At 27.3% G+C, this 13,700-nt stretch overlaps 1 protein-coding gene across 1 annotated transcript; it reads left to right on the top strand.

Moving 5' to 3' along the window:
- Positions 1-209: 209 nt before the first annotated feature.
- PG994_001198 (uncharacterized protein) lies at positions 210-1,356 on the top strand (the record flags this gene model as incomplete). Its single annotated transcript, XM_066852607.1, has 3 exons — positions 210-244; positions 690-1,163; positions 1,221-1,356. The coding sequence occupies 3 exons, from the start codon at positions 210-212 to the stop codon at positions 1,354-1,356; spliced, it is 645 nt and encodes a 214-aa protein (XP_066720748.1).
- Between the last annotated feature and the right edge of the window lie 12,344 nt (positions 1,357-13,700).

The raw sequence follows: 13,700 nt of genomic DNA, 5'->3' as shown, positions 1-13,700 counted from the left end.
GTCAATCATTTTCATATCACCCTCTCCGGCGTTGGTCTTTGGCCTCGTCAAGTTTTCATGTCACCATCTATCTCCGTGGCGTTGACCTTCGGTCTCGTCAATTTTTTATATCACCAACTTCATGTCGTCATTCTCGGATTTCGTCAATACATCACCATCTTCCTGGAACTGATTCTCGGATTGAACCAACTATTCTCATTCACACCACCATGGCAATCCTTATCAGCCAAATAGGCTTCATCAGGTATGTCAATTGACCCGAGGAAAGAAGGAAGGTGCAGACTGCCCTTGTACTGCCAGTGTGGACCCCTTCGACTCGCTCCTTCCAGAAAAGCAGTGAAGACAGCACTTACACCCGCTTGCTCAAATGTCGCTCCTTCCCAGTATATGCCTTTCGCACACCAAACTTGGTTGAAAATTTTCACTCGTTCCAAAATCTGATCCCCTTCTCCAGACCAAACACAAGACATGGCATGAGTGTTCCCAACTCATTGCACAGTTCTCCCCGTGTTCTGACATTCCTCCTCCGTATTCTTACACTTCTTTCCGTGTTCTGACACTTCTCTCCGTTCCTATTTTGGCACTTATCCTCTCCGTGTTCTGACACTTCTCTCCGTATTCTGGGACTTATTCTCTCCGTGTTCTGATACTTCTCCGAAGGTCATGGCTGATCTCGACTGAGAGTACAGCCTGGCTGACGTCGAACTGTCTGATGGCAGTTCGTCTGATGGCATCTCTTCTGATGGCACCTCTTCTGATGGCAGTTCTGCTCGTCACAGTTCTGCCCGTAACAGTTCTGCCCGTCACAGTTCTGCCCGTCACAGTTCTGCCCGTCACAGTTCTGCCCGTCACAGTTCGGGCCCTCACAGTTGGGGCCACCGCAGTTCGGACCACCGCAGTTCGGACCACCGCAGTTCGGACCACCGCAGTTCAGACCATCAGTCAGCAGAGGTTAACAAATATGGCATTCCCGCCGAGTATGCTGAAGCTGGGAAACTTGACCTTGACAAAATGCGGAGAAATGCAGACTTGGACTGTAAAGAAGCCGATGAGGTAATAAAGAATCTCACTCCAAGTGCCGGACGCCCAAGCATCGATTACCAAACGTTGATGTGGGTACGAAGACTTCAGCATGTCCGCGAAGTCGTTTACGGCCTCGATAAGTCCATTCTGGCACTTGTGCTTAGGTGCAGTCCCCCCAGCTAATTACGAGTAATTAGTCCACAAACCACTCCAACTGGATCTGAGCTGGAGCATTTCCTGAACACTATCCCCAGTATCATGGATAGCCGACGCAATGATGGTGCTATTTCCTACTGGGCACTTCAAGACGGTCTCTCCCTTCTGAGATCTTGATATGGACGAGGGTCAGTTCCAAATATGGACTTGTGAAGATCACCAGGGAGTAGCTCTGCCGACTGAACGCTGAAACTGCCAGTGACAACGAGCTCCGTCTGCACATTATCGGTCAAGCCGATTTTCTTTGTCACCAATGATGATCTTGTCGTCTGGGTAGTACAGTGCACACTGCCCAGGACAGGCATTGGGGCCTTTTTGAGAAAGTATCGTGATTAATAATGTTTACCGTAAAGTTAAAAAAAGGATGAGGGCTACTGATTAGATTAAAATAAAAGACCAAGTGTAGATTGAGAGAAGTAAGAAGATAAGAAATTATTATGCGAACAGTTGGTGAGCAAAGATTAACGTCGAGGTAGGGATGGGATGGGAGTGGGAGTCTTCTCTTGGGGATGACGAGGGGGATGTGACCAGCACCTTGAGTCGATTTGACAATTGCAGCACTAGCCTTGTTGATACGTTCGGTGATGTTGCCAACAGCGACGTGGGAGGGTGCAGCGACATACATGAAATCGATGTCAGGATGGGCACGGTACAGGTGGGCCAGCAACGCAAGCACCTCAGTCTTGCCGAATCCTGCAAGTCTGGTGGATGGTAGCAATGCCGAGGACGATGAGGTCAAGGACTTCCACCTGTTGAGGATTGATCATGGTGCGGAAGCCACGGCCAATCATGATGTCTTGCAAGAAGCTGTTGAGCAACTTGGACTTGTACTCATCTTCAGAGGAGACTGCAAGGGATATTATGGTTGTTGATGTTTGGGAAAGAAGTTGACAAAATAAAAATTGTGATGTTGAGGTATGGGGTTACGGGCCGGGACGAGATCATGACTCTGGAGATTCCAATGCTTATGAGTGTTCGACGAGGAACGGCCAATCTGTTCACCAGTGATGGGGCTATGATGTTGACCTCGCTTCCTTGGTCTGCATGACCGCTGTCCTGCTCCAGAGCGATGGTGATCGTCTGTCCGTCCCTGATGTACTTGATGACGGGGAAACCCGGAAGGATTTTCCAGTCTTGGTCTCAGTGACCGAGCTGGATCCGAAGATGACAGGCTTGACGGCATTCAGCTTGCGTCTCTTGCGAATAACAAGCGCATGATATCTTGAGCTTTCTTTAGGGATAGCTGCAGTCTTAAACTGTGGCTTTAGGCAAGATTGAAATTCTAGTCACCCTTTCCTCACATGTATAAGTTAACTTAAGGTATATACTAGAGTTATCACTTAGTCCACCTGGTCTAATACCAGGCAATGATATTCGGGATATATAAGGCATTAGGCACGCATGATTATCTTATTATATACGCCCTTAATTATTAAAAAAGAATATAATTAAATATATTAATAAAACGAAGTATAAATGCTTATATTAGTGAAATAAAATTTAATTATATAATTTATTTAATTATAATAATAATATAAAATAATTAATTATATAAATAAAATAAAAATAATTAATTATTTTAATAAATAAAGTATAATTAAAGTTATTATAATTTATAAGCGAAATAATTATATAAACGAATTAACTACTTTTTAAAACTTTATATAATAAAATATAAATTAATTCCGCTATAACGTATTTAATATATTAAAATTAATCGAAATTTTTATTACTAGATATATTTATATCGTTTTAATAAGTACGCGTATTATATACGAGCTCCCCGTAGATTTTATAGCGTCGCGAGCGCGTTTTAAGCCTTTTTATACGACTATTACTTTAGCGCGATTTATCTTATAACTATTTATTAATATTCTTTTAAAACTATAAATCTTTTTTAATTTATTATAATAAACGTTATTTAAGTTTTAAAAGAAACTTAATAAGACGTATTAGAGTTTATATTAATAATACGAAAAAGTATTTAAACGTGTAATAAAAGTCCGCTTTTATTAATATAATATATAATAGCCGTAAAAATAAAGGCGATTAAAGTGCGTAAACTTAAAGGGATTTATAATAGTTTCGTTAAAACTATTTACTTTATTAATAAATTAAAATTAATACTTAAATTAATTATTAAAATAAAGAGCATTTATATAAAATATATGAGGAATCGTTCGTTATTATATATTTAATCTTTCTTTTATTAATTTACGCCGGATTATTAAGGGCGTCGTAATCTTATAACTCCGAGATTACTAAGAGCATCGTGATCTTATAGCTCCTAGATTATTAAAAGCACCGTGACCTTATAGCTCTTTATTTTATCGGCACGTAACTTCGTTTTATTTATCTAACTTATACTAGTTATTTTTACTCGTTTATTTTTATTTATTTATCTTATACTATCCTTTAAGTATTATCTTAAGTTAATCGTATACGTTTATTATTATAATATCGGTTATTATAATTAATATAATAAACTTTTATTATTATAAATAAGGTTATAAGTATTAATTAGCGGAATTAATAATTATTTATTAATTTATAAACGCTTTAAGTTATTTTAATTTCGTTTCGAAAGTAAGTACTAGTTACGTCGTCGAGTTAAGTTATAATATTATCCCTTCTCTCTTTATTACTTTATCTTTAAAATAGTTAATTATTATAAATACTTATTATATACCGTTATATTAAGATTTTATAAGTTCCCTCTTTTTTTTTTTTTTATAATATATACTCATTATAATTTTAAATCGTATCGAGAAATTTTCCGTTAAAGCTCGCGGGCGTTCTTCTCTTTATAGCTATATTTCTCTTAATAATTACTTAGCCGATATACCTTATTTATATTATTTTAAAAATAAAAAGTTAAATTATTATATTTCGGATCGTTTTTTTCATTATAAAAAATACGTAAATCGCGGTCGTTTATATAATAATTTTTTAATTATTTCGTTTTTAAATTTTTTTTAAAGTAATAGCGAAAATTAAACGCGGACAAAGAGGACGCGAATAAAAAGCTCTTATCGTTTTATTTAAAACTAGCTAAGCTTTAGTTTTAGCTCGCCGAGGCGGTAGGTCGGTTATCACGAATTCGAAAGATTCGTTAAAAGGTGAAGGAAAGAGGCGCCGACTTATTTAATCGCGGTATAAAAGAGTTAAATAAAAAGGATAATATCTTATCTATACTAGATAATTACGAGGGTTATTTAATTAATAAATTTTAAAACCTAGGCGTCCTTATTAATATAAACTAGTCCTTTTTAAGCTTAGTTAACTTTAAGGGCTTAAGTCTTTTAATACCTTTTATTATTACTTAAACTCTCGAAGTTTTTTTATAACATTCGCTAAGTATCTCTTAAATTCTTAAGTATTATTTTTTAATAAGTAACTTTTTTACTAAACGAGGTATTAAAAGCCTCGTTTAGTTTTTTTTATCGATAATTTTCTCGACTTTATATTCGTATTAATGTATTATAATTTTTAATTATATATTAATCGAAATATTCTTAGCCGCTAGTTTAAATAATAAAATATAAAATATTAAGTATATTTATATTATTTTAAATAATAATAATTAATAATTAGGTTTTAAAATAATTTCTATAATTTTAAATAGTCCGATTTTTTTAAAGTTTAGTTTATCGCTTAGTCGCTTAGTTTTAATATTTCGCCGTAAGAAATAAACTTTTCTTTCTTCTTTTAAAATTAATCCTCTTAATTTAGTTTAGTCGGTATATTTCTTTATTCGTTATTAGAAAAAAATAAGGTCTTATTATAACGTAATTTAAAGTTCTTTTAATTTTTTAACTTATATAGTCGCGATTAATATTGATTCTCTTTTTATAAGTTACTTAATAATCTTTAAATTATACTCGTAATTTATTCGAAATAATAATATGCGTATAATTTCGTTATCCGTATTATTATAAACGAATTAAGTTATAAATAATAATTATATTTAATTATTTTATTTATAATTAATATAATAATATAGGTATTATTTTAAGGTTTAATTTATTCGTTTAGTTTATTTATTCGTTTAAAGATAATAAGCCGTGGATAGTTTATATTTAATATCGAGTTATGCTATAAATAATTTCTAAAATTTAGCGGTAAATAGTTTATCTCTATTAGAGATAATCGTCTCGGGCAGCTCGTACTAGCTAACGATTATTTAAAAGAACGTATAAACTAAGTCGCTAGTATCGCTAAACTCTTTATATAATAAGAAATAAGTATATTTCGTAAGTTTATCCGTAATTACTAGGATATTGTCGTAACTAACCTTAATTAAGGGTTTCTTTAATAAAGGTAGCTTAACTATAAAATTAAGCGCAATTATCTTTTATACTTTATTTAGCGGTAAAATCGGTTATAATTCTCTATATAATTAATATTAAGCGGCCTTAACTTTATTATATAAGTTGTATTTATTAATTACTTTAATTATAATCGGCTTAAGGTTTTCGTAATTAAATTATTTTATAATTCGTTTTTAAGTTTTAAACACTTCTTAATATTTATATATAAAGTATTTATAAATTTTTTTAATAAAATCTCTATAATATTACTTAAAGATATAAATCTTATCTCGGTAAAAAGTAAGACCGTTTTAGTTTTTAAGGTGGTTTTAAATATAATCGACGAGATTAAAGGTTTAATTAAATTATTAAAACTTAATAACCTAATTATTATTATATAAAACGCGGCTCGTAACGTTTAGTTATTATAATAATACGAAGTTACCGTCTCGGTTATAAATTAAAATAGTTCGCGTTTTAAATAAAACTTTTTTTTTAATAATTTAGTCGTTAGCTTAATACATTAACGCGACTATTTTCATTACCCTTTTAATAAATAATAATAAAGTTAAATCTTAGAAAGAATTTAAATTATTATACTTATTATTTATTTAATTTTTTAATAATAATAAATATCGTAAGGTTTTTATAGTTCGTATAAACCTTTATTAATTTTATCGTTTCGTTAAAATAATATCTTTATTTTTTATAAGCTTTAATAATAGTTATTAATTCTCTATTATAGATTTAATAATTAAGCTTTAATTTATTAAACTTTTTCGAAAGAAATACGACGAGATACGACTTCTCGTTATTATTTTATTAATTTAATTATCTTTCGATCGTGAAGTTTAATATATTAGTCTCAACCTTAAAAAGTTTAATAAAGTTTATTACGTTAAATATTAATTCGTTTAAAATTCGCTCTTTAATATTATAAAAAGCTTCGGCTTCTTTTTTCGTTTATATTACAACCCGACTTAACCATGCGGCTAAAAAGACCCTACTCACCGGCACGAAGATACGATAACCCGGTCCGGCTACGATATTATAGCTAGTAATCGCACCGTTAGTTATATTAATATATACGTAACTACATTTTAATATCGAGCGATAAAATAAGCAGCCCTAGCCCGCGTAGCGATAAAACGGGTAAAGGTAGATATAATAATTAGGTGCGAGGAGTCACGTAACGGGCCCCCGGAGTAATAAAAACACGACGCCCGAAGTAAGCTAACCCAGGTCGGATTACCGTAATTTAAAGGATGGATTACCGTAAGCTAGCAACGGGATTACCGTAAGCTACCGGTGATCTAAAGGATTAATAAAGGAAGAAATTAGATATATAATAATAAATATTCTTTATATATTTTATATAAATATTCTTTATTTTAATAAATAATTTAAATATTAATTTTAATTTATTAATAAAATAAATAATTTTAATAACCTTATTATAAATACTTTTAAAGTTTATATATTTTAATTATTTTCGTTTTTACGAGTTATTACTTATTATATTAATAAAAACGACTTTTATCGCACGTTTAAATATTTTTTTATATTATTAATATAAACCTTAATACGTTTTACTAGGTTTTTTTTAAAACCTAGATAGTATTCGTTATATTTTAATTACTTTTATTTTTATAAATTATTATATAAACTTTTAAATAATAATATTATAAGAACTATATTTATACCTAGCTTTAGTAATACCGTCTAATAAAGGAAGTCTCTTATCGCTATTTCTAGTACTTCTTAGCAAGACTTTATTATAAATATTAATAGTAATAATAGTAATAACGAACTTACCCGATAAGTATTAATTAAATAAATTAAATAATTCGAATAAGAGAGCGTTAATTATTAATATTATTATATTAAGTTTAAAAAAGAGCGTAACGAGCTCTTAATTAAAAGTATTTTAAAATAAATACTTTATAATATTAATAAGTTACGTAAAGAAATATATTTTTTCTATATAATTATTAATATTATTTAAACCTTTATTATATTAAAAAAAGGTATAAAGATTAATATATTAATCCTTTTTAATAAAATAAACGGAAACTTTTAAAACTTTTTTATTTAAATTAAAACTTATTAATAATTTTATAAAAAAACGTTTTAAAACGTTATTTAATAAGTTATTTATACCGCCTCGTTTTTTAAAAGTAAGGTACTCGCTTAGTTCGAACTTTATTTAAACGAACTCGTAAAAAACGATTAATAAGTTAAGCTATGCCGCATAGAGGTATAACGTATTTTCGAAAATTACGACGGCTTCGAACACGCTTTTAAGTTATTTTTCTAAAACTTTAACGAAAAGCGACAGGCGGAGAGGGAACTGGAAACCTTTAAATAAAAGGGATCAGCCGTTTTTTATATAGCCGAGTTCCGGCGTATTATAGTTTGATTAAATTATATTAAAGTTACGAAAATTATAATATATTATCGAGGATTAAAAGATAATATTAAGGACGAATTTAGCCGGCTTAACGCCCTTAATAACTTTTTTTTATATATAGAGTTTATTATTAAGATCGATATTTATATATATAAATAACGCCGCGAAAAATAAGGCGGATTTTAATAATAAATTAATTAAATTTAAATTAATACGGGGTAATTATATTAATATAATTATATATCGTTTAAAAATATTATAATATATAGTTATTATAATAAATTTATAAATTTTAATGTTATTAAGTATAATAAATAAAATAAAAAGTTACGTAATAATTATTATAATTATTAAAAACTAGGATATTATGTTCGAAAATATTAAATATTAAGGAAAAACTTTTAACAAGTTTTAAATAAATAATAAATTAATATTATTAAAATAAAAAATACCCCTATAATAATTATTAAAAATAATAACGCTATTATTAAATATAATAATTTATCCTAAATAACTTACTATAATAATAGGTATATTTTTTATTTAATAAATAAAGAAAGTACTAGATAATTCTTTAAAGCTTTAGGGGGTAAGAAGGATTATAACCGAAACGTTATAATAATACGAAAAGAACGACCCTTTTTTTATAACGAGAATAGTAATTTAATGAACAATATTACGAACTAATTAGAATAATTTATAAATTATAAACGTTTAGTAGGTATATTAATAAATAAACTAATATACGAAATTATTAAGTTTAAGGATTTAAAGACTAATAAATAATTAACTATTCCTAATATTTCGTACCCCGACTCGAAATATTTACGTTAAATACTTATTATAATTAAATTTAATTAAAGAATTTATAATAATTACGCCGTAAAGGACGATTTACGAATTTCTTTTATATATAAAGGATATTTTAAATTTTTATAGATTTCGTACGTATATAACGCTTATATAAAATATTTCGCGGAAAAACTCGAGTACGAATAGTTTCTTTAAAGAATTAATAAATAACTTATTATATAACTATACCCGGACTATATTATTAAAAAAATCCGAAAGTTAATCCTTAATAGACGACGCGCGTACCTATTAATATAAAAAAATTTATAATAATTATAATAATATTATTTAAAAAAACGAGATTAAAAAGAATATTTCGAGAATTAATACCTTAAATACGTTTAAAAAAAATTACGAGCTTATAAATATTTAAAAAAGAACGTTTAACGCTTTTAAAATATATAAATATTTACTTAATAAAAGAACCCCTTTAATATATTAAAGAATTTATAAAGCGTTTATAAACTACCGCGAATTTAATAAACTTTCGAATTATTTAAAAAACCCGGATTTTAAATATTAAGAATAGTATTTTATATAGGGAGGAGTATAGAAACATTTTTATCGATATATTAAAAAACGCCTTATAAAGAATAAAGGGAGCGATAATAATAATATAAAGATTTATTATAAAAAATTATTAATTATTTATAAGAGCAGCGTTTAAGAAACGGACGCCGTTTATTATAAAAGGATGATAATAAACGGATTAAAATAGGTTTCTATACTAAATAATAGATAATCAAGCTATTTATAAATATATTATATTAATAATAAATATAAAAAGAGTTTATATTAAAGCGTTACTCGATAGCGGAACGTAAAGAAACTATATTTTATTACGAATTATTAATTACTTTAAATTCGAATAATAAGAGAAAAACGCCTTATACCGATTTAAAACCGTTAATAAAAGATTTATAACTTACGACAATAAAGAAATATAGAAGGAAGTCGCGAACCTTTTAATTAATATCGGAAAATAATATAAACGTTATAAGATATAGTATAATTTTAAAAATATTTTAATTACGGGTAAATAATTTTAAAATTAATTAAAAAATAAGTTAATTTTAATAAAATATATTAAGAAAAGGTTTAATTAATAAGTAACGGTTTAAAAAACGATTTTTTTAATAAACTTAAAGTTTTTAAAGTATATATTATTATTAAAAAGCTTAAGCCGAACATTATAACGATTATATTTAAAAGAGTATTAATAATTCGAAGTATTTTTTAATAAGAAATTAAAAATAGGTTTACCGTTTTATACACGGTGAAATTATAAGATACCTTTTAAGGATAAGAAGGAACCCTTATTTATACTTTTATATAAACTTAATTAAGAGTACGAATAAGCCTTGAAAGAATATATTATAAAAAATCTCGAGAAAAGAGTTATACGACCATCTATATTATTAATAAGTTTTTTTATCCTCTTCGTTCCAAAGAAGAGTAAGGACGGAAAACTTAAGTGGCGTATATATATCGATTATTAAAAACTTAACGAAATTATTATTAAGAACCGGTACTTTTTATTTTTAATCGGCGATTTATAAAATAAATTATTATATATTAAAATTTTTATAATATTTAACCTTTTTAATATATATAACCTAATTCGAATTAAAAAAGGAAAAGAATAAAAAACTACGTTTTAAATTAAGTACGGTTATTTTAAATATTAAGCTATACCGTTTAATTTAATTAATATATTAATTAGTTTTTAGTTAATAATTAATTATATTTTATAGAAATATTTTAATAAATTTATTATAATATATTTCGATAATATCTTTATTTATTCCGAGAATAACGAGCAGTATTGAAAATACGTAAAGTTAGTATTTTAAAAATTATAGGACGTTAACCTATTAATTAATTTAGAAAAGAGCGAATTCTATTAACGATCCGTTATTTTTGTAAAATACTTAATATTTTTAAGCGAAATCCGAATAAAACTTTCGAAAATTTTAATAGTTAAAGAGTAGTTTACGCTTATAAACGCTACGGAAGTTAGATTTTTTTTAGAATTAGCTAATTATTATTAGATTTTTGTTCCTGGATTTAACAAGATAACGATACTTTTAATAAATTTAATAAAAAAGGACGAATTATTTTAATAAACGAAAGAAAAAGATAAAGCTTTTTATGATATTAAGGAGCGAATTTTTAATGAATTAATATTTCGCGTAGCGGATTTGTTTAAGTTTTTTAAAGTCGAAACCGACGTATTAAATTATATAATTAAAAAATAATTTAATTAACGAAAGGATAATAGAAAATTATATCTGGTCGTATTTTTTTAAAGAAGTTTAATAAATTAAAGCTTAACTATTAAATCTATAATAAAGAGTTAATAATTATTATTAAAACTTACGAAAAATAGAAATATTATTTTAACGGAATAATAAAACTAATTAAAGTTTATACCGATTATAAAAACTTTACGACGTTTATTATAATTAAATAAATAATAAATACGATAGTTTAAATTCTTATTAAGATTTAACCTTATTATTATTTACTGGAAGGGTAACGAGAACGGTCGCGTCGACGTATTAAGCCGACGACTAGATTATTAGGAGGAGGTCTCGTTTAAAACGCGGATTATCTTTATTTATAATTAAAACGGTAACTTTATACCGTTAAAATAATTAAACGTTATAAATTATATCTAATATAATAATAATTAAGTTATTAAGTTTTAATAATTTAATTAAACCTCCGACCTCGCGAGCTATTTTAAGGACTACTTCGAAGATTACGACGGTTTTATTTTTTACCGAGATAAGATTTATATCTTTAAGCGGTATTGCGAAGATTTTATTAAAGAATTCTATAAGTATTTTATATACGGATATTAAAGAGTATTTAAAAACTAGAAACGGATTATTAGGTAGTTCGATTATAAAAACTTTAAACTAATCGTGGCTAAGGTGATTAATAAATATAACCTTTATAATAAAGCTAAAACTAATCGATACCGATTATACGGAGAACTATAGCCGATCTTACCACTAAATAGAGTATAAAAAACTATCGCACTTAATTTCGTTATTAAGCTACTTTTATTAAAAGAATTCTTAATTAAGGTCGCTTACGATAACATTTTAATAATTACGGATAAACTCACGAAGTATACCTATTTTTTACCGTATAAAGAATTTAGTGATATTAATAACCTAGCGTATATATTTTTTCGAATAATCGTTAGCTAGTACGGGCTATTAGAAACGATTATCTCTAACCGAAATAAGTTGTTTATAATTAAATTCTAGAGATTACTTATGGTATAACTCGGTATTAAGTATAAGTTATTTACGGCCTATTACCTCTAGACGGATGGATAAACGAAAAGAATAAACTAGATATTAGAGTAATACTTACATTACTACGTTAACTATAAATAAGATAATTAGGTATAATTATTACTTATAGCTTAATTTATTTATAATAGCGTAAATAGCGAAACTATATTTATATTACTATTCCGAGCAAATTACGAGTATAATTTAGAAATTATTAAAAAACCCTTAAAAAGAGAGCTAGCATTAATCGCGATTATATAAATCGAAAAACTAAAGGAGCTTTAAATTATATTATAATAAGACCTTACCTTCTTTTGATAACGAATAAAGGGATACGCCGATTAAATAAGGTTAAAAGGATTAACTTTTAAAAAAGGAGAAAAATTTTACTTCTTATAACGAAATATTAAAATAAAACGATTAAATAATAAATTAAACTTTAAAAAGATCGGACTATTTAAAATTATAAAAGTTATTTTAAAAATTAATTACTAATTATTACTATTTAAAATAATACGGATACACCCTATATTTTATATTTTATTACTTGAGCCAGCGGACGAAAAAACCTTAATCGATATATAGCTAGAAATTAAAATAAATTAACACGAGTACGAAATCGATAAAATTATTAATAAAAGAAAAAAAAGACGAAGCTTTTAATACCTCGTTTAATAAAAAGGTTACCTATTAAAAAATAATACCTAAGAACTTAAAAAATATTTAGCGAACGCCGCGAAAGAACTTTAAAAGTTTAAAAAAGAACCTCCCTTATAGAGACTAACGGACTAGGCTTTAAGAAGTCTACTAAATTAAAAGACGATTAATCGACGTCCCCGTAAATGTTTAAAGAACATAGGTTACTTAGGACGAAGTTCTTTTAATTAATAATTAAGGAGGAAATACTATCCTCTTTATTTAGCTCTTATATTCCTTAACGAAACGCTTCCGAACGTTTTTTTACCACAACCTTCTTTATACGGCGAAGGCGGGCTAAACGACCTAAAGCGGTAAACAGTTACGTTTATAATAGGAATAAAGCCTCCTTTACGTCCGATTCCTCCGCCTCTGGCTTTTTTTATTAAGCGGCTAGCTTCGTTAAAGCCGACGTAATAAAAATATTATTATAAAAACGATTAACCCGAATATATTCCGAGTAACGAAACGACTTCTCGTTTATATAATAAGTTAAGTTTTAATAAAAATAACGAGTATAGGGTATATTAATTAAATTACCCGAAGATTCTACGTTAATAATAAGAGCTAAACGCGTAATAATTTTTTTAAACCGAGGTTTTTTAATACGACTATTTATAATAAATATATATTATAATAAAAAGTAATAAAGAAAGAAAACTAATTATAATTTAATATTATAAGTAATTAAAATACTTATAAAATCGATACTTTAAGGATAAAATAATTAAAAAAAAAGAGGATAATATTATAACCCGACTTAATTATACGGTTAAAAAGACCCTACTTACCGGCACGGAGATATAATAACCCGGTCCGGCTATAATATTATAATTAATAATCGTATTATTAGTTATATTAATATATACGTAATTATATTTT

The sequence above is a fragment of the Apiospora phragmitis genome (assembly GCF_038363925.1).
Source record: "Apiospora phragmitis strain CBS 135458 chromosome Unknown utg000002l:1.0-5516284.0:1.0-5523493.0, whole genome shotgun sequence".
Lineage (NCBI taxonomy): Eukaryota > Fungi > Ascomycota > Sordariomycetes > Amphisphaeriales > Apiosporaceae > Apiospora > Apiospora phragmitis.
The sequence above is the reverse complement of the archived record's forward strand: the minus strand, read 5'-3'. Positions and strand labels throughout refer to the sequence as shown.